The sequence below is a fragment of the Podarcis vaucheri genome (assembly GCF_965113315.1).
Source record: "Podarcis vaucheri genome assembly, chromosome: 1".
In the NCBI taxonomy this organism is placed as follows: domain Eukaryota; kingdom Metazoa; phylum Chordata; class Lepidosauria; order Squamata; family Lacertidae; genus Podarcis; species Podarcis vaucheri.
In genome coordinates, this window is record NC_138759.1 from 12,513,166 (window position 1) to 12,535,382 (window position 22,217).

The 22,217-nt window shown below is 41.9% G+C and overlaps 1 protein-coding gene across 2 annotated transcripts in view; it reads left to right on the forward strand.

Annotated features, from left to right (window-relative positions):
- JAG2 (jagged canonical Notch ligand 2) overlaps nt 1–22,217 on the forward strand; it is a 95,644-nt gene that overhangs the window by 48,814 nt on the left and 24,613 nt on the right. Inside the window, exons 5-15 of one of the 2 annotated variants that reach the window (XM_082216713.1) lie at nt 197–257; nt 9,586–9,716; nt 10,570–10,689; nt 11,331–11,444; nt 13,313–13,426; nt 14,617–14,730; nt 15,185–15,231; nt 18,018–18,191; nt 19,608–19,758; nt 20,246–20,410; nt 21,365–21,478. In XM_082216713.1, the coding sequence (XP_082072839.1) occupies nt 197–257; nt 9,586–9,716; nt 10,570–10,689; nt 11,331–11,444; nt 13,313–13,426; nt 14,617–14,730; nt 15,185–15,231; nt 18,018–18,191; nt 19,608–19,758; nt 20,246–20,410; nt 21,365–21,478 (1,305 nt within the window). The remainder of the gene's footprint in view (nt 1–196; nt 258–9,585; nt 9,717–10,569; nt 10,690–11,330; nt 11,445–13,312; nt 13,427–14,616; nt 14,731–15,184; nt 15,232–18,017; nt 18,192–19,607; nt 19,759–20,245; nt 20,411–21,364; nt 21,479–22,217) is intronic. The other variant, XM_082216714.1, reaches the window with a different exon arrangement.

A 22,217-nucleotide genomic window follows, 5' to 3' on the forward strand; every position in this document is an offset into this window, starting at 1 on the left:
TAGAACTTCTGTATCTCTCCTGCCTGGAGAAAACAGCTTTCATATTCAGGAGATGCTGAGAAGTAGTTAAAATGCTTGATAGGTGTGTTATTGAGGTTTGTTTCATGAAGAAAATGCAGTGTTCAAAATGAAGCCATTTAACTAAATTTTCTAAAGTGTTGGCATTCACTGATGTTTAACCCTCTTTCTTTGATAGCTGTATGCAAACAAGGATGTAATTTAGTCCATGGGGGCTGCACTGTACCTGGGGAATGCAAGTAAGTATATACGCAGATTTGGGTTTGGGGGGTGTATTTTCTTAAATCTTACCTTATGCTCTTGTGAGAAAGATGTAGTGGCTAAGCAAACCTTCTAAGATTTGGTATATTGGTCTGGTTCACACACAACTCCAAGCCATGGTTTGTTAAACAACCATAAGATGTTCAGCCCATGGCTTGTTTCATGAATGCTTGGTTTGTTTTCCAGATGTTCTTGCCTTGTCCCATTGTAGCTTAATGGATTTCTGGCATATAATGTCAGACTAATTAAAGCTTCAAAAACAGACTATGGCTTCAGGTTATGGTTTGTTGTTAGTACACAGGCCATATTTAAGGTGCTGGACATGATTTGGATTATAAAACAAGCCATAGTGCAATAAACCATGGCTGGCTTTAACATGCAAACCAGGCTATTGACTTCTTAAGGTTGATCTTTTTATTTCAGATATGTTATGTCCTGCTTTTTAATTTGACCCTAGATTTCCAAAACTGGTGCTTTAAAAAAATGCATATAGCAGCAAACCCAAAGTGTGTTTTTATTTTATAGTCGAAATAATCTGAGAGGTGTGGTAATTATTTTGGTCTCCTTTTTCCATTTTACCTGTTCTGGAAAGTATGGCAGCCTGTCTCCAAGAACAGGCAATTCTGAACCCTATTGCTCACATTTCTAGCAAGCAAAGTGACTGTCTCCATGATCAGCTGAATGTGTGTGGCAGGAGAGCCTGGGTGTTACAGTAACATACTGAATTACATTTGTTTGCTTAAATGTGTTCAGTTACATGGAGTTGTTATTACTGACTGTTGGCAGCTGAAAATGGGCTGGTGCCATTACACTAACCGTTCAGTGTAATGACACTACCTGCTTTGAGCTTCCAGCACAAAACTACATACCTCCTTAGGGTAGTTAGTCTGAGTTGACTAATGGCGATTAGGAACATGAGTGCCTTAATCCAAGTCATAGTACGGGTACATCTAGCTCACTGTTGTCTAGCAGTTAGTCTGTTCTGGTTGGTAGTGACTCTTTAGGGTTACAGGTGGGTCTTTTGTGGTCTGACCAGAAGATGCCAAGGATAGAACATGGACTTTCTGTACTCAAAGTAGGTGCTCAGCTACTGAATTACAGCCTTGTACTAGCACCGTCTGTTGTCTTTGTCCATGGAGTTTTCTTGGCAGGGATACTGGAGTAGCTTGCCAGTTCCTACTCCAGGTGGATCACATTTGGTCAAAACTCTCCACTATGACCTGTCCGTCTTGGTGGCCCTGCACGGCATAGCTCATAGCTTCTCTGAGTTATTCAAGCCCCTTCGCCATGACAAGGCAGCGCTGGAAGAAATAATCAGCAACCTCAGATATGCAGATGACACAACCTTGATGGCAGAAAGTGAGGAGGAATTAAATAACCTTTTAATGAGGGTGAAAGAGGAGAGCACAAAATATGGTCTGAAGCTCAACATCAAAAAAGGTTAATGGCCACTGGTCCCATTACCTCCTGGCAAATAGAAGGGGAAGAAATGGAGGCAGTTAGAGATTTTACTTTATTGGGCTCCATGATCACTGCAGATGGTGACAGCAGTAACGAAATTAAAAGATGCCTGCTTCTTGGGAGAAAAGCAATGACAAACCTAGACAGCATCTTAAAAAGCAGAGACATCACCTTGCCAACGAAGGTCTGTATAGTTAAAGCTATGGTTTTCCCAGTAGTGATGTATGGAAGTGAGAGCTGGACCATAAAGAAGGCTGATCACTGAAGAATTGATGCTTTGGAATTATGGTGCTGGAGGAGACTCTTGAGAGTCCCATGGGCTGCAAGAAAATCAAACCTATCCATTCTGAAGGAAATCAGCCCTGAGTGCTCACTGGAAGGACAGGTCCTGAAGCTGAGGCTCCAATACTTTGGCCACCTCATGAGAAGAGAAGACTCCCTGGAAAGACCCTGGTGTTGGGAAAGATGGAGGGCACAAGGAGAAGGTGACGACAGAGGACGAGATGGTTGGACAATGCTCTCGAAGCTACAAACATGAGTTTGACCAAACTGTGGAAGACAGGAGTGCCTGGCGTGGTCTGGTCCATGGGGTCACAAAGAGTCGGACACGACTAAACAACTAAATAACAACAACCAGCACCATAGTCTGCATGTCACTAAAGGCTTGTCCACACTTCTGCTTGTTCTGTGCTTTGTAGGCACAAGCCCAGGCGGTTTCCCCCTTGCCCTGTTCCTTTCCCAGGGAAAACCTACTCTTTAGTGCTAAATCGGAGCAAACATCAATCCATAGGAAACAGGACAAGAGTAAATGTAGATAAGCCCTAACTCAATAGCAGTGGCGGTGATATGTTTTGAATTGGGTGTGTGTTTACCCCTTCCTATGATGCACTTGGCTTCTGAAATTAAGATATGCACACACATCTCCACTAGTCCTTTCCTGTCTTAAACGTTTTACCTAAATTTTCCAGTGCAAGCATATGTGTAGGAGTTTGCTTTCATTAGGCTGATGGCCATGGCAGTGCTTTAAAAAAAGATAATGTGCATCGTATGCAGTTGTGTACTTTACAGGTCCACCAGCGGTGTTGTGTATTTCGTAGTTTTTTCTCGTTTAGCCTCCATCCTATTGAATGCATTATGGCTCTTATTTTATGCTAGAGATGGGGACTCTGTGGCGCTCCAGATGTTGTTGGACTCCAGCTGCCATTGAGAATCCACCATCATGGCCAGTGGTCGGGGAAGATGGGAGTTGTAGTTCAGCCACATCTGGAGAGCTGTTTTATGCTGAAGTGGCTTCTCTTCAGAAATCCTTGGGTTCGTTCTGCTTCTGAAATGTTTTGAATGGAACTCTGGTATATCCGTTCTGATCTTTGAATGGGGATGTTGAAGAATCCTGCTTAGTCAGAGCTCTTAAATGATTCCTAAGGGAATATTATGCAGAAAATCAACATATTATAATTGTATGGTGAAGAAAGCTCTTGAATTCATGAATAGGTGGCTATGTTTCACACACACACGCATGCACCAAAGTTCAATTGTTTTTTACGGCCACTGGCAAAATAGTTTGGGGCTTTTCAGAGGCAAAGGGGAATTTGTGTGACACTGTATTTGTGGTGCCTTGGTGATACAGACGTTACTCTTTTAATTCTTCATAATAAGGTTCGTAATAAACATTTTGCAGTAGCAGTTTTTATGTAGCCAATCACAGAACAGTCCTATTAATGCAGCAGCGAATTAAAGCTGCAGTGAGCTCAGACTCCCATTTTTCTTTCCCCTTTCTTAGTTTCAGTCATGATGAAGAACTGTTCTGTTCAGGCATCCTCTTAATTTTCCCTGTGAACATTTTAATTTTTCAGCAGGTTCTGGGGATGTGTAGTAATTCCTGAACAATTTCACATACAGAAATGAAATTAAGCTCTTCCAGCTTCTATTCATGCTGAATATGACCATACTTCCTGTTAGGCAGGAAACCTTCAATTTATCCTTCCTTTATAGATGTGACAACTAATCAGCTTGCTGTACATAACCTTTTGACTTGTCAACACTGCGTTCCTTTGGTTAGGCAATCATTTTTACTGGTACAACATTGTAATAGGAAGCCAAGTCTTTTCTTGCAGTAGGATCACGTGCAGTGGCAAAATTTGGTAGCTACCAAGGGCCCATTGGTGCTGATGCCTTCTCTGGATTGGACCTTGCCTTTTCCATCCCCACTTCCAACTTTGGTTTTGTGAGTTGCCTGTGATTTTAAATTTCCCACAATGCCCACAAGCTGTGCTATGTTGGAGAACTGTGGGACCTTTAAAATTACAGGTGGCTCTTGGGCTTCTGATTTTAGGAAGACAAGGCACCAGTCCTCTCAAAACCTGGAGCCCCCACCCCAGAATGTACTGTAGGATGCAAGCTCTGCAGGTGTTTATGTTCAAAACTAGCTGCTTCTTAAAAGTTGTGATATATATTATGCGCTTACTGCTTTCTTGGTTAGCGTATCAGCCACAGGGGCAGCAATATGTGTTTTTACTTCCTTTTGATAATCGAACTAGGTTGAGAAAATGCATTTTTGTGAAGCAGCAGCATGTCTGGATAACAAGAACCCTTATTTAGCCAAATGCTTTCTAAATTAAAGTAATGGCATTAAACTGAACCAGTTCTGATGTTATGAAGCTAAAAAACCAGGGAGATAGTTGTTTCCGCATCCCCCTCCTAATATATAAATTAGCATAGAAGTGGGCTGTTGTGGAATATTGTGGGATGCGTGACAGTATACCGAATCTGCTGTAGTGGTGAAATAAACTGAAATATCCCACTTTAATTATATCCTATCTCTTAATTTTCAGCTGTATTAATGTGTATCTTTATCCGCATTTCAGTTACATATTTCAGTGCCTAACTTTCCATTATTTGAGTATGCAAATAATATTAGAGACGGTGGGCCGAGGCAGAGACAATAGCTTGGTCAAAGTTACTTAACTGAGATTATGGCTGACATGAAATTTGAATCAAAGACTCCCTGGCCCACGGGCATATTTGCATAGTGGCAATTACTTGTTTTTGATTCTGGAACATCATTGTGAGGAGTATCTTTGAAGGCATTGAGGAGAGTGGGTGGATGGGGAGAGAAACACAAATTCCCATTTCCCCTAACGTCCTCTTGCATTATTTACAGATGTTTCCTTTCTGATGTGTGGGCAGAAAAAGAGTAGCAGGTGGGAGTCTCCTGAGCAGTTTTGAAATTCTCTGCACGTTGGCGCCAGACCAGCAGCACAAACTTCCAACCCTTTTCCAATTTCACTTTATACCTTGTGAAGTGTCAAAAATCTGCAAGGTTAATAGATAAAAAGTGTGAAGGGTTTCTGGCATTTGCTTTGATAGAAAATTTAGATACTGACATACACGCTGACAAAAGGGTTGTATAAGGGGATAGGAAGGACAGCTCAAGATTGTGTCCATTACTCCCCCTCCTTTTTTTATCTTCACAACAACCCTCTGAGATAGGCCAAGCTGGGAGTTTCTAGTTCAGACACCAAAATGGTGAAATTGCACTTATTTAGATTATTTTTGGCTTGTTATTTATCAGGGTTGGCAAACTTTTTTGGAAGGGGGTGTTTTGTGGTAAATATCAGGACTATGAAATCTTATAGTTAAAGCTAGAGGGGTTGCTTTTCTAGCTTTGTGCTTGTTTGTTTTTCTTTACATTCATGGCATCATATATTTGTGTTTCGTTCTTCCTCCCAGTAGCTCAGGGTCGCGTATATTACCATATTCTCCCCCTTTTTATCGTTGTAACTGTCCTGTGAGATAGACTAGGCTAAGTTAATACATGTACGTAAGCAGCAGTTCTTGGTGGGGATTTGTGGAGGTCCCAATCCGCACACAGCCTAACTGGCCTAGGAAATCCTGTTGGCATCCCTGAAAACAATTCCCATAACTCATCTCCTGATGTTGCAGCATGCAAAAGTTGGTTACTTTCGAATTCTGGTGTTCCTGACACTACTGCTCTTGCAAAGCCTGTAGCAACTCCAGGAAAATAGCTCCACATGCGCAATCACACTGTCACAAGGCGCCGGGGATTGTCTCACAGGCCAGGTGGAATGGGGTTCCTGGCTTATCTGGGTGGTTTGAGCCAAGAAGGTTAGGGACACTGGGGGAATATGGTGTTAAAAGAGCCTCTGCCTTACTCTTTGTTCAGAAGGGCAGCAATGGCAAGGACAAATGAATAGTGAGGGAGAGGCTGTTTTAGCACCCCATTCGCACTGATCAAACGCCAAGGTTGCAGGTTTGGTCCCCGTCTGGGACGGCTGCATATTCCCACATTGCAGGGGGTTGAACTTGGTGGTCCTCAGGGTCCTTTCCAACTCTACAATTCTTTCATCAAGGGAGGGAAGGTGCAAGGGGAAGAGACATTCCACCTAGGGCTAAAAAGGTAAATGTAAAGGACCCCTAAGTCCAGTTGTGAACAACTCTGGGGTTGCGGCGCTCATCTCACTATACTGGCTGAGGGAGCCAACGTTTGTCCGCAGACAGTTTTTCCGGGTCATGTAGCCAGCATGACTAAGCCACTTCTGGCGAACCAGAGCAGCGCACGGAAATGCCGTTTACCTTCCCGCCGGAGAGGTACCTATTTATCTACTTTCACTGGCGTGCTTTCAAACTGCTAGGAGCTGGGACCAAGCAACGGGAGCTCACTCCGTTGCAGGGATTTGAACTGCCGACCTTCCAATCGGCAAGCCCTAGGCTCAGTGGTTTAAATTCTTGAAATGATACCCTAGGTCTTCAGTTCCTGGGCGTAGAAACCTCACAAGGCATATTTGCCTGGCTTCCCTCCCTCCATTCACTGTGCCAGTTCACCTTGCACCTGAAGCCTTCAGCCTCAGCAGTCAAGAACATGCAGCTTCATTCTCCCCTTTCAGCAGTCTCTGTGGGAGGTTGCACTTTGGGAAAACCCGTGCTTTGTTGTTTAGGTTTATGAGGCGCCCAATTATATGCCTGCCTCCCCCACCCACCCACATTTGAGGAAAACCTTCGCAAGGATCCCTTGCTGTTCTAGATTGTAGTCGCAAGGACGCATGCCGCGCTAATACAGCAGGAGCTTTTGTCGTTTAAGCACCTAGCAACCCCTGTTTACCAAAACTCTTTAATTATCCAAATGAACTCGCTGTCCCTTGAAACATGTTGATAGTGCAGCACAAAATCAACTAGATCTTTACAACTTGCATGGTAAGGGAGCATGGAAAATGTGGATACTGTGTATAGTCACAGGCTTATTTATTTGGTTCCTGCAGAAATTCGGCAGTTAAACCATAAGCCTTTTCCATGTGCAGGTAGCTGGTTTGCATGTAGGTAAACAAAATGAATGTAAATGAACCTCTCTCTGGTTTGCTTTGTTGTACTGGGCCTTTAACTTTATACTGCCACCGGGTAAGTTCCTGGTAACAATACCTGTTTCTTAGATGGAAAGACTGTTCCCCAAAGAAATGAGATTCCTCCATGACTCCTCCCACGTGGCTTCATAATGTTCCATTTGCCTTCCACGTTTCAAAGCCAACTGTGCTTTGTGGGATAGACCCATGCAGTATTTTCTCATTCCATTCATGCAATCATTCTTGTAATCATTTCCAGTTTGGGGGGGGGGGGAATGCTGTTGTTTACATATAGCCAAAGCAGCACTACCCCTGCACAAGAGGAGTGACATTGGCAGACTTGCAGGAGGAGGAGTGTTTGGAAATCCCAGGAGATGCACAGAAAAAAACTTCAGGATGAAAAGAGGGTTTTAAAAAAAAAAAGCCAGAAAGAAAAACTTGAAGATACATGTTTTGGGGTGGTGGGAGGAAAAGGGAGCAAATGAGGCGAGAAGACTGGTCTTGAAAAGCTCCTGCTCATAGCAAAAGTTGCATGTTAGCCAAGAGGCAGTGTGTTCATTGGGTCTTTCGGGGAGAGGGAGGCTAAAGCAGAAAGGGCAGTAGAACACGTGATAGGGAGAGGCAAGCATAGAAAAGAAAAAACCCTGTAAGATAAAGGAAGGAGGAAGGGAAGAACATGGCAGAAGCAAAAAGGAAATGAATTAAATAGGAGCTACAGCAAGAAACGGAATGAAAGACAGAGCTGCGCCCCTGGCAGAAGCGTCCAGATTGCTCCCCCTAGCATGGACAAATTAGCTCTTCTTTCCTCCTCTCCTCCAACTCCCCCCCTCCACCCATTCAATGTACCCTCTATATAAAACCATTTCTTATGAGGCAATAATGGATATTTATATCTATGGACATATTTTTCGACAGTTTTGCGCTACCACCCCCCCCAACGCTTGCGCCCCTGGAGGTGGCCCACCTCTCCACCCCCCTAGCTACAGCCCTGGTGACAGGTGGGGGGAAGGGAAGGAAAGCTGGAGACAGAAATGAAAAGTTGCCTGCTTAGCAGCCATACACAACCTAAGCGGGCAGGAGCAAATCCTCATGGGACTCTCTGTGCCCCACATGTAGCTCCACAACTGCCCTCCATCATTCCATTCTTTCCAACGGCTCTTCATGGGCAGATCATTTCGTTGGAAGGGGTTCCATGTCACCTTCATTTTCTGTTTTGTGATTGAGTTATTGCTGTGCTCAAGCTCTTGTAGAGGGAGTCAATGGTTTTTTGACCAATAAGAAAAGCAAGCTGTAATGAACCAAGTATTCCCAAGACCGGCAGTGCTCAAAACTGGGCCAGGGACTGCTAGTGTGTCTGCTCGCTTTCAGATGCAGCCCATCCCCTCGTCATTCAGTAGCTTTTGGATTAGACTGTCTAGCAGCAGCTCCAAGAGTAATGGTAATAATAAAATGGAAATAGAGAGGAAGTGGGTAAGAGATGGGAGTTTCATAAGAGCAAGAATTGAATGTAAAAGGGACAGCAAATACCTGTTACCCTATGCCAGCCTCCCAAGCTTCCGGTTTTAGTGCAAAAGGAGATTGCGAGAAGAAATGAGAGGAGATGGGTAAAAATGCTTTGCGGAGCATGTGATGAGGAAGAAAAACATAAAGCAGAAAGCCTTATCTACTCAGATTCATAAAATCAGTACCTCCAGAACCAATAACTGTATATAGCTTGAGGAAAGCTGAACTACCTGCTACAAGCCAGTAATTTCCAGTTGATTAAGCCAATCTCTGCTTCCATCTGCCTCCATTTTTTTTTACTGCTCTGCCCTTGTACTCCTGTTTTGTGACTGGTTGGCCTAAGCCATTTTTAGACCTCTCAAATGAGCCCTGGGGTTTGACTATCTTGTAACTTACTGCAAGTAAGCAGGGACGCTGCTGTAAGCTTAAAGAGCATTGTGAAGACAGATTAACTTTACAGTCCTATGCACATGTAAGCCTCATTGAAACTGATGGGATGTATTAAGCAATAAGTATGCTTGGGATTACAGCAAATCTGACACAGTCTATCGAAATGCCATTGAAATAAATGGAGTTTGAGCATCATAACGGCAACTTGGAGAGCTTTTCATTTTGGGCCATTTCTGGGTCTAAAAAACGAATCACACATCTTGGTACAAATAAGCTGCTCTTGGTTATGCCTAAAACAAATTCCGCCTTGTCAGTTGTTTCTGCTGCAGTGGAGCTATATTTCTTTTGTATATGGAAGTTCTGGGCAGAAGTCCTTTATTCACCTGGGAACTGCCAGGTTGTTTTTTTTAATCCTTGTATAGTATGGCTATCACATCATGAGATGCGCATTCTGACAGGGGAACACAATAATACTCCAGTATTCTGTTACATGTGGAACAATTAGCCTGCTTTAAATAATAAATGCAGTGCTCTGAATATGTGTATTATAGATAATTAAGCATCACGTTGCTAACATTTAACATGCACTTATGTCTAGGTGTAATTATGGTTGGGAAGGGCAGTTCTGCGATGCGTGTGTCCCCTACCCAGGCTGTGCTCATGGGAGTTGCAACGTCCCCTGGGAATGCAAATGTGAAACCAACTGGGGTGGTCTGCTCTGCAACAAAGGTACTGAACTTCCATTCATAGTTAAAATTTAAATCTCATTACTAACTAGTAACCTGATATCGATTGTTTTTTGCCAAGCATGTGCTCACTACAGAGAGCATCTGTCTTCTAACTCTCTGGTGGCACTTGCCTATTGCATTTAAGCAAGCAGGCAGGTTTTGCCATTTGCAAGCTTGCCCTTGCATGGTTTGCATGTCACGCCATCCCTAACCATGGCTTAACATGAGCACGTGGGCTCCCAGAGAAGAAATGCATCCACTTTGCTCCTCCCCAGTTGTTTTGCTGCCACACCAACAGTGAACTAACCCATGATTTGGCTTACTGTGTCATCCAGGCCCAGCTACGCGGTTTAGCTTTCTCCAGACAAGCCACAAACTCTAACCAAGGTTGTCCCTATGGTTTACAGCTTGTGGATTGTCCAGAAAGCTAAACCACAAGCCAGAGTCAGGACAACATGCTAAGCCCAAACCATGGCTTAGTTCAGTGTACCACAGCACCAAAACAGCCAGGAAGGAGCAAAGCGGCTGTGATGTCCTCTTCTGGATCCTTCAGGCTCACCCTAAGCCATGGTTTGATTTAGTGTGATGTGCAAACCAGGCCAGTGTGAGTGTAATGCATTTATTCCTAAGAGATTTGCTTTATCTTGTCTTTACATCACAGATGTTGGTTGAGATGGCAATATACCCAGTGACTGATACGAAGTCAAAATGAATTAAAGGGGGAAAGTGGGCACAGGTGTATGGGTGTTAAAGATACTCTGCCTGCCTCTACCCTTCTCTTGAAAGCTCTCCACGTAGTAGTTCTGCATCTTCTTGTGTCAAATAACCCGACTCCACCTTTGCCCTCTGTCTAGATTTAAACTACTGCGGAAATCATCACCCATGTGTGAATGGTGGAACCTGCATGAATACGGAACCAGACGAATACAGCTGTGCTTGCCAAGATGGTTACTCTGGAAAGAACTGTGAAATTGGTACTGACAAACAATTGCATGTCTTGTTGTTGTTGTTGTTCAACTTTCTACGATGACAAGAATGTTCCTCCATATACCTTTCATGATTAAATGAAACATAGTTGTTGGTGATTTTGTCATTATTTGTCACCCTTGATGACTAATCTAAAATCGGTTTTCTTCAGATGGCTAAATACCAAACTTGTGTGCAGATTGACAAGACTCTGGGCCCTTTAGATATGAACAAGCCTTGAGGAGCTTTGTTCCCTCCTCTTCTTCCTCTCCCCAATCCCCAGTGCTTGTTTGATGCAAACCACAGTTTGTTGTTTCATATGGATAGGCAAAGTAGGGTCAGAAGTAGGGAATCGCTACCCATGAGTGAGGAGAGCCTAGGAGTGCATGCACCAAAAGCTTCTGCTTATGCCAAACCAGGATTAGGAATCTGAGTAAGCCCTTTGTGTTGCGTAAGGATGTTCTAGTTCAAGTGCAGAAGCAGACAAATTTCAGAGTCTGTAAAAGTATTCCAGATAGAGCTTCCAGTAAACTTGGGAAGATGGCAAAAGGCTCTTGTGAAGGAAGGACAAGGCCTTTGTTACATACTTGGAAATAAAAGTGTTTAAACCTGGATTTGGGTACTGAGGATAATTTTCTTTTCTTATTAGCTGAGCATGCTTGTGTATCAAATCCCTGCGCTAATGGTGGAGTTTGCCACGAAATTTCATCAGGCTTCAAATGCCAGTGCCCAGCAGGCTGGAGTGGACCAACGTGTGCTATTGGTAGGTACAGCTTGGTTTCAGATGTATTATGGCTTGTATGTGCACATGAAACAAACTGATTATGCAAACGCTCCTCTTAGGCGCTTGTAACTATAGCAAATAAATGTTCATTGAGTGAATTGAAATCGCACTTCCACTTTGATACAATAACAGGATTCTCACTTAGCTAATAAAATCTTAGTTGTATGAGTTTGTCAGTCGATGGATCAAATCTGCATAATAAAGCCACACATCTGTAGGAGAACATCTTCTACATCTTTAGTCATGCGTCCATGTATGTATCATAGGCGGCACCATCTTAGAAATAGCATTTATTCTATCATATGTGAGAAGGGCAGAGGCTACTTAAGATGTTGGCTGCCATTGTAGTTTTTAGAATTTTTTTGTGGTTGTCCAGTTATTAATGCCTTTCTTGGTCAGTCAGAAGCTTAATTGGTTGATGTAGCAGATTAATAGTTAATCGAGCATTGCACAGCACCTAATGAGTGCAAGTGCTTAAGAGCCTTGCTAACATGCTTATAATCAAAAAGTTCCTGGCAAAGTAACTTTCAGTTCAAGTGTTATCTGGGGGCTGTTATCCTTTTCCTTGTGGCCTCTGCAGCACCACATTTAGGATTACACATGTATAGGATCAAAACAACAGAACTCTCTTGAAAGTTGAGGCAAAAAGCAAACTCTTTGATTTTTTCATGCAGCAGCACATTTGCTAGGAGGTGCGGAAGGAGAGTGGTATATTTTTGGAGGTGGTGGGTAGCAAAATAATCAGTAGTGGCGAGTTGTGTTTTTCTGTTTCTGTTGAGGGCTTGCATCACTATTCCTTGATGTAATACTTTGCCCTCAAAGGCATATGGTGAGGAATTACTGATGAGAAGGATCAAACCTTCTTTCAGCAAGGGTTCTGTAATAAATTTTGTTGCTGCCATGAGCATGGTGGGTATCCCAAATGTGACTCCTGGAAGCATAGAAGTGACAGGAATGTAGTTACGTTCTTAGCTTTTTCACAGAATCAGGAAACACCCTGTTTCTAAACCAGGCAAGAACTGCATCGCTTTGGTGTTTAGCCACTACACAAACAAGGTGCTATAACCAGGTTAGCAGCTCCATTTGTTCAGTTCCAGTGGAAGCATCCAATGGCAAGAGTGCCAAGCATCTTGTGTTGTGCTGCTGTGTACTCTCAGGCTTCTTCATCTTGCAGAGTTTGCTAAAACTTTTTTATCATTTATAGCCAGCGTGCCAATAGATGTTGAATTAAATAGTGAACTAACTTAGGGGCAAACGGAGAGTGTATTACAGGGGTGTCCAAACTTTTTTCAAAGAGGGCCAGATTTGATGAAGTGAACATGCGTGAGGGCCGACCAAAGAAGTTCTTGACCTTTTTTTAGGATTGAAGTTGTTGAGCTTTTTATTGGATTTTAATTTTACCCCAGGAAATAAACTGCCACAGGGGCTGGATTAAACTCTGGTGGGCCGGATTAGGCCCCAAAATGGACTTTGGACATGCCTTGATTAATACCAGAAATTGTAAAGATATATTTACACTTAAGCAAATGGTTAGTGAATGAGAGCTGGTTGCCTTTCTTTTTTAAAAAAGAATCAGGATTGTTCTTAGAGTTCTCACGCTTAATATCGTGGAAGGTTTAAAACGTGTCTGTTTATGAGTTGCACTGCAGTGGAACTGCTTTAGGATCTTAAAGAGGGCTGATCACTTCCTGATGGGGACCACTTGAGCATAAACACATCAGAGCTTGGTGATTTCCAAACTGTCCATGAGATTTGATAGCCTTTTCCTAAAGAGTTATGGTTATGCCCATTTATCTGCATCGAAAACAACATGTATGGTTGTCTCAGACCATTCTTTTCCTCCCCAGATATTGATGAGTGTGCCTCTAACCCATGTGCTAGTGGTGGAACTTGTGTTGATCGCATTAATGGGTTTGAATGCATATGTCCACAGCAGTGGATTGGGGCAACCTGCCAGCTTGGTAAGTCAAGACTGTAAGCTATCTTTAAAATTAGTCACGTTCATTATTGTAAGTATATTGTTGTCATTTTGTGCAAATGGTTTCTTTGATGTTTTAGCTGCTTCTGAGTCATTTTGTATAAATGCTTCCTTTGATGTTTTAGCTACTTCTGAGTTAATCTTGTGAGAATCAGAATGTGTGATGCTTTTAAATGCCTCTTGAGTGCAGGAACAGACAATGTTGCATTCTGAAAAGCATCCTTCCCTCACTTGCTGCAAACTTGAGCAACATTGTCTTCAGCATGATAATAGTGGTGGATTTAACTCCTAGGGTGGCTAAAATTAGGGCATGCTTGCACTGTTAAGCTACTACACTTGGCTCCTGTTGCCTCGGGGTGTGTGCTTATCGACTGCTCCCTTATTCCTGCACGTTGCTTGACCCAAAATATTTTTTCCTGTACTACATGCATGCCTCAGGGCTATGCAGAAGAATTTAAGTAGTCTCTGAAGATGAGTGGGCAGGCTAGACCTGTCCGTCACTCCTTGGGCACAGTCCACCATTAAGCACTCCCCCAACCTGGATTGTATTGTGCCCAAGACCCATCAAACCACGAGGGAAGTCACAGGAAATGGGCAAGGACAGCAGGGGGACAAGTCAATGGGTGCTCAAGTAGAGGCTGCTGGGCCCTCGTGGTAACCAACATGGCAGATTTCCAGTTTCATTCTTCCAATCTGCTGCATTTCCTACCACTTCTATAAATTCCTAGGCATTGTCTACAAATTCCTAGGCGTTGTCGATGCTGGATATCATTTACATATTCTCCACACCTGGAAAAATTCCTAGGCGTTGTCGATGCTGGATATCATTTACATATTCTCCACACCTGGAAAAACTCCTACGGTAGCCGTCATTGCTCACAGTTCCCCAAACTAGTATTTATTATGCTTTTGCTCAAAGACTTGGGGAGCTGGCCTGTTCAGATAATCTCTCTTAGCTGTATAACTGGAGTTTAATAGAACCACAAAAATCTGAAGCTTATAATCATTGGTGCTTGCTTTATAGTGAAAATTATGCAGCATGCATGTTGAAAATATCAGCAAACATGTCACCGTGACATGTAGCTGATATTTTGGAGGCTCTGCTTTGGTGCAAGGGCAGTCTATTTCTGGGTTTGTTCTTCACTCCCTGCTTTTCTTTCTCTTCTTTCACAGATGCTAATGAGTGTGAAGGGAAACCCTGTCTTAATGCTCATTCTTGCAAAAATCTTATTGGTGGATATTACTGTGACTGCATTCCAGGATGGAAAGGAGTAAATTGTCACATCAGTCAGTATTTAATCTTGCGTATATATATATATATATATCTGACCCTAAAATAGCTTTTATTTATAGAATAGATCAAAATCTTCCTAATTCCTAATTTAAGACATCTTTAGAAATGATAAAGATATCTTTAAAGCCTTTCAAAGAACCATGTATGGTGACTCCCTTAGCAGATGTTTCCTTGCATCTAAAGCCTTAACGTTTGAGTTGTGGAATGAACTAACTTGGGGAATAGCTTCAGTATTCTGGTCTCGGGAAGACTAACTTGACGTTTTTGCTTGAATATTGCCTGGTATTCAAACCTTCATCACCCATACAGCTTGTATTTCCTTGCCTCTGGAAGACTTCAGATTGCTTATTAAGAATGAACAGACGTTGCTAACTCATCTTCAGTCTATTCGTTGCAATTGAGTTCCAGTCTTTTTTATTTTTAATCTCATTTGTATTTTATCCCTAGATATTAATGATTGTCATGGGCAGTGTCAAAATGGAGGAACTTGTAAGGTAAGATTAAATGCATTTGTTTTGTTTTCTTGTTTTGAGGTGCTCTGGAGCTGCTGCTCCTTAAAATTCAACCTATGGCCCAGTTCACATGTTAATCCAGGCTTCCTCAACTTCGGCCCTCCAGATGTTTTTGGCTTACAACTCCCATGATCACTAGCTAGCAGGACCCAGTGGTCAGGGAAGATGGAAATTGTAGTCTCAAAACATCTGGAGGGCCAAGGTTGAGGAAGCATGCGCTAAGCCATATGAAGGTTTAGTTATATGCTGGAAGTCGATCAAAGTGACTGGGGCAGCCAAGTCAGATGGGTGGGGTGCAAATAATAAAAATATTACTATTATTACTACTGTGAATGAGCAGGTGTGCTGGCTCCTGGAAAGAAAATTGCAACAGCTTTGCTTCTCCAATTCTGCTGCTGTGCTGAGTGAAGCCATGGTTTGGTCTGAAGTGTTGCCTTAACCCAGATTCCTGGTTTCACTCCCCCAGACAAACCACAAGCTATAACCAAGGTTTATCCTATGGGCTTACAGTTCATGGTTTGCATGAGAGATTTAAGCCATGAGCCTGGGTTCACACTAAGACAGGCATGGCCAAACTTGGCCCTTCAGCTGTTTTGGGACTACAACTCCCATCACCCCTAGCTATCAGGACCAGTGGTCAGGGATAATGGGAACTGTAGTCCCAAAACAGCTGGAGGGCCAAGTTTGGCCATGCCTGCACTAAGACAACCCATAGTTTCACTCAGTGCAGCAGCAGAACAACTGGAGGAGGAGCTAAGTGACCATGATCTCCCCTCTGGAAGCCCACACGTTGGCTCATCTTTGCCAGGCCATGGTTTAGCTTAGCTCCGCATCTGAATGAGGCAGAGCAGGTAACACTGGTTGTCAGACTTGGAACTGCCCCTCACCCTCCAGGGGTTGTTTCCCTGTAATTCCCCACTCTCCTCTTCTCCCCACTCTAACAGCTCCTCAGGAACAGTTTGAGTGTTTGGGAGGTCTGCAATATATTTGAGCTGTTTTTCTTCTGGCAGCATTTAGCCTTGCATTGATTATCACAATATATTTTAAGTTGCGTGTGCATTGCTAGTTTAAAGAGTAAATCAAGCCAGCCTACACAAAACCATATTTGAGGGCAGTGACGTGGGTTTTCTGGATAATTTGCATGAGAATTTTTTCAGATGCCAAGCTTGTTTTATATCATAATTTGCAGTTAGCATCCATTCGTTGTTGCTAAAGAACTTGCAAAATGAGGAAAAATTCCATCCCGCGTTACTGAGGAGGACCTTGTATCATGCTGCATGTTGTTCTTCACATCCCATACACGCATCTTTCTTTTTTGGGAAATTGGAAATTATGCTGATGAAGGGATAAAAGCCACAAACAATCTAAATAAATGGGATACAATGTAGCCAACCTGAGTGCTTTTGAAGCACAATTGATTTCAGTAGGAGCAATTCATATCCCTTCCATTGAAATCAAATGGACAAATGTCTAAATTTGGTGGGTTGTACCTGAGTAGTTGTTGAACCGTATGTGCCTACTATTTTGGTGCAGGCTTGTTTCTTTCAAGAGCAGTTGGGTAGAACTCTGTCCACACTCACCCCTTCCCTTTCTGTTAAAAAAAAAAAAAGACTGTTGACTTTATGGTACTAAGATTAGGTAGGAATGCTGCTGTTAAATGATTCTTAGAATAATCATGAACATTTGAAGTACGGTCCACATGTTAGCATTTTGAATGGCAAACGGGAAGAACTGTTCCTCTGAAACGTTCATAGGATGGCTTTGGAGCCAACTGATTAAGTTAGTAGTACTAGGTGGCATTTGTCCAAGAATTCTAAAAATTCAAACATGAAACTGCTGAGCTACTTACTCTGGTATGTTTCTCTGTGTCATCAGTCTCTGTACTACAGGGTTGGAAAGCAACTTACTTTCTTTCTTTTAAAAAGGTTCTAGGAATTTATCCTGGAATAGTAAACATGATTTTAAAACTTAGCTTTTTCACTTTTAACCAGAATAGCTGTGCTAGGGGGTTTAAAAGTGAGCATAGGTTTGGTAAAAGAAAACACCTTATGTGATTTGCAGGGATAACCAATTTGGATATGTAATGAATGTAGCCATTTCATAGGTGCAGTTTTTTGGATGCACTGCAAGCTGCCTTCTCCTGAGGACATAGTTATAAAAAATGAAAGCTAGCAGCGGCTCATCAGTTTGTTAAAAGGCAAGAGGTAGAATGTAGGCCTATAAACAGTCACTTTTCACAGTGTGGAGATGTGAACATCCAGCAGGCTCAAAGGAAGCAGGTAGCCCCCATGGGTCTAGATTAAATCTCTATTGGAGAATAGCCTCTACCAAAGGCAAAAGGGAGAAACGTGCTAAGAGGAAGGCATATTTGGCAAACCCTCACCTTTATCAACTCCCTCCCGGAAACCTATGTCCCTACTGTGGAAGGATGTGTGGATCCAGAATTGGCCTCCACAGTCACTTGAAGACTCATAGTTAGCACCATATTCATGGAGGACAATTTTACTTGGCTATGAGTAATCACCAAAGAGAAAGAAAGAGATTAAAAGCTGTGGGAGAATGGGCTTAGGAGCCACTCGTTCTGTACTAAAGCATAACTTTGTTGTTAATCCAGATGAATCTTGCCTCTCTTGTTAAAAAAAAAAATGAAATGAAAATTTGTGGTTCTGGGATTCTAGTTTGATTTTATTTGAAGAAAGTGATACGAAAGTCTGTTCCCAGTACCTTCTGACATAAGTGCTCTCCTTTTGATCTTTTGTTTCCCGTAGGATGTCGTGAATGGTTACCACTGCATGTGCCCCCCTGGTTTCATAGGAAAGAACTGCGAAACAGAAGTTGATGAATGCATGAGCAACCCATGTCAAAATGCAGGGCGTTGTGAGAACTTGGTGAATGGATTCCGCTGTCTCTGTCCTCAAGGCTTCTCAGGAGATCTCTGTGAGGTGAAGGATCCCTTGGCCTTCTTAATAGCTTTGATGGATTGAATTCTGGAAAGAGTCCTGTTATAATTTAAGCCCGAGCAACCCATGGCTGTGCAATTAGATAATTGCCACTCAGCTGTTCACTTTACTGTCCCATGTAAACAGACAAACTTCTGCAGTAAAACCCCAGTAGCTAAGGTCATAATATATTTGGAATAAGCATCTATTAGTTACTGAAAATATCAATGTGATGATTTTTTTATAGGGGTCTGATTTTTACACTATGTGCCTGCCACATTCATAAATGCTAAACTTTCATATGGGCTAGAAATCAGATTCCAAATTTAACGTGGCCAATTTGTGTGCATTCATACTGCTGTGTGAATTTTCTAATGTGTTTGGACAAGTATATTCTATTGTGATACGTTCCAGAGATAAATAGTGTAGCTTATCATATCCTGGGGGAATAACTAACTGCTCCATGTTTGGGTTTCGCTGCAGGAAAATAAATTTTTCATTAAAAGGATACAAATGCCCTTGCAATATTCCCCACTAGGGAGTGTTGAATTTCCCCTCTTTCATATTCCGAAAATGATATGTGATAGTTCTGAGAAAGATAGTTCTAAATCAAGAGTAGGTCAGGGACAACTTCTGCTGTCTGCAAAAGGACTTTTCAGGTGGACATAGAATAATAGAATTGTATATTTCATTGAAAGTTTTCGTCCATATTTCAAATCTAGGAACTTTTATCAGATAGGTGCCATGCTTTTTCTATGTCTGCCTTGCTGACAGGTAGATGGTGCTTAAAGTAAATGCAGTTGGTACAAGAATACTGTATTAAGATTAATAATTTCCTTAAAAGGATTTGTCTTTGTAAATGCTTACATGGTGCAAGGCTTGTTTAAGTTTGTCCCTTTTCATCACCATAATAGTAACAAATCAGCTTTAAACCACCTTGCTTAAATGTACACACAGAATTAGAAGAGCGAGCCTTTTTTCTCTCCCTACAATCTGAATCCCCTGCTAAATTCTCCCAACGGCTGTGTCGGCACATGCTTTTCAAACATATTCCCATCTTGCAGAGAAGATGCCAGCCCAGGGGAGAAAAATTGTTGGGTGATTCTCTGAAAATGATACATGTAATCCCTATCTGTATATTGCATTTTGCATAATACGGGGGGGGGGGAGAAGTCATTCTTAACGTAGCAATACACCTTCTCGTCTTAGCAAAAGTGACACTCTGTAATTTATGCTTCTGGTGTAAACAAAAACTTGATTTGGACTGGAAAATGCTTTTGTTACTGGAAAGCTACATCCCTTATAAGTGTGTGCAACCAATTTGTAAAGACTGAAGTAACTGCAAGAATTTTAACATGCAACGTTATGTGTTGGCATACTTTAGGAATGTTAACCCGTGTTGTCTTAAACCTTTTGCAGCTTGACATTGATCTCTGCAAGCCTAGCCCTTGCCAGAATGGAGCTAAATGTTATGATCTGCGAGAAGACTATTATTGTGCTTGCTCCGATGACTATGATGGAAAGAACTGCTCTCACCTTAAGGATCACTGCAAAAATAATTCGTGTAAAGGTATATTTGTCCTGTAAACCTGTTTACTTGGTAGTAGCTAAGTACCTACCGTAGAAGCGGTATAAAAATGGACATCTTGCAGGAAAGGTGGCCGTTGGTTAAATTGCTTTTTTTCTTAATTAGTGTGACAAGTCTTGCTAGCTTAAAAATGTAAACGCAAGCAATACAGTTTGATTTTAGCAGTAAAACTAAAACTCTAGGAAGGAAAATAGAACAAGGTACAAAAACTAGAATGTGCCATCCTTCTTATGGAAAATTAAATGAAAGGGGGGAAACATTGCCTTCTTTTAATGTACCCTTGTAGGCCCAGCTCTCCAATCTGCTTGTGAATGAAGTTTCTTAGAGCATTCTAAATATGCCTACTAAATATTAGGAAGACTTAGTTTAATGAAATGCTGTGCGCTGCAGGTGAAAAAGCTGCATTGGAAGGCGGACTGTATGCAGGATTTGTTTTCTTTTACTTAAAAGCCATATGTCTTATTCTTAGTAATAGACAGCTGTACAATAGAGGTCTTCACAAATGCTACCCGGAAAGGCGTCCGATTAATTTCCTCCAGTGTATGTGGACCCCATGGACAATGTGTCAGTCAACCAGGAGGCAATTTTACTTGTGCCTGCGAGAAGGGCTTTACTGGAACATACTGTCATGAAAGTAAGTGGCAGCGGAAAAAAATATTTTATTAAAAACTAAGCTGGTATGTACATTGTTGTTGCTGCTGTTGTTATTTCAACTTATATGCCACCCTTTATCAAAAGATCTCAGGGAGGTGTACCGCTTTAGAAACACATTTATTTTGAAACCATTTAGAGTGAGAGCTTAGGCTCCTAATGGGATTTAAAGGATTTCATTCCTAGGTCATTGGTTCAAGATTCAAAGCTTGATCATGGCAGACCGTTTCTATGAACAGGAAAAAGGCAGGTGTCATACCACAGACAAACATCACTGTGGTGCAAATATTAAATGGCAGCTACTTCCTCCTGAATTCTTGAAGACTGATTGGATAATTAGTCAAATGCCATGGTTCGCTGGGTGGTTGTTTCTATTTCTTTAAAACACGCCTGGGTACCATTTCAGCAGTTCATAGCAAAACAACCGCCTGTTACATTCACACGGAAGGCATCTTGTAGTCAAACATTGGTTCTATTTGGCCACCACTCTCAAAAAGTGTATTAGGCAGAAGGTAGATCATAATCTACAGTAAGATCTTGGGGAGATTTGTAGTGGACTAGCAAGGGTTTCCAGCTTTCAAATGTTTAAAAATAGCAACTCCCCCAAAACCAGCTGAAACAAAGTTTGGAGAGGACTGGAGTTTTGTGTGGCAGAACTTGGAGGTTAGTTCTGGCATTGAAAAAATTCTGGACTGAGCATATGCGCAGAAGCATCCTTTTCCTTTAATTGTGTTCTCTGTTCCCTTATCCACAACTTCACACCTTTCTCCAGTTGAGCTCCTGGTACCTAAAAATTATTCCCATCTCTGTTCTACAAGCTGACACACCTTTTCCAGCTGAAGCAATCATGACTTTCCTCAATAGATGAACACTCTTGTGGTGGCTTGTCACACCAAATAAAATGGTTCCAGTGGTGATTGTGCATTGTCTTCCTTAGATATCAATGACTGCCTTGGAAATCCATGCAAAAATGGTGGGACCTGCATAGATGAAGTTAACGATTTTAGGTGCTTCTGCCAGACAGGCTGGGAAGGAAAACTGTGCGATATAAGTGAGTACAACTAACTGTTTAAATAGCAGAAGTAGTCATGAGTAGGGATGAGGCAGAATGTTGTTTTGGTTCACATTTTAATGCAAATCTACTTAATTCACATGTCCTAAAAATGCAAGCTGAAGTACAGCTCTCCTTCAGAATTCACACTTCTCCACATTTTACACACTGCAGTTCTGCAATCAGATAATCTGTGCAAAAATTCATAGTTTAGGGTAGGTGCATAAAATGCATTTTACTACAAACAAGTGGTGTGTAAATTTTGTTAATTGTAAAAATAAATTTAAAAAATATGTGGGTGGAAATAACAAAAATGCATTAGGATTAATTGCTTGCATAATGTGTATATCAGGGAACATTAAATATAAAAATGTGTACAGTAGGCAAAAGGCACACTAAAATACTGATGAATGTTGACTGGAGAACTGAATTTAAGATTGGAAAAGTGAGAAACCTTGAGAAGCCAAAAGTGACAACCTTGTCCGTGCCTAACCAGGATACTGACCCCTACCTGCAGCCCAAGTTTTACTCATAAGTTTCCTGGAGCTTATTTCAGGAAAATAAATTTAAGATTATAGCCTTAAACTCAGGTAAACGTCTTTTTCATCTGACCAAGCGTTCCAGAGTGCATGCCTAATTTAAAAGCACACACACCCCTAAAGAAAGAGGAAGGTGGCTCTACTTATCCAGACTATAATTCTTAAGAAGAGTTTGTCTCTGTGATCTTGTTTGATAGCTC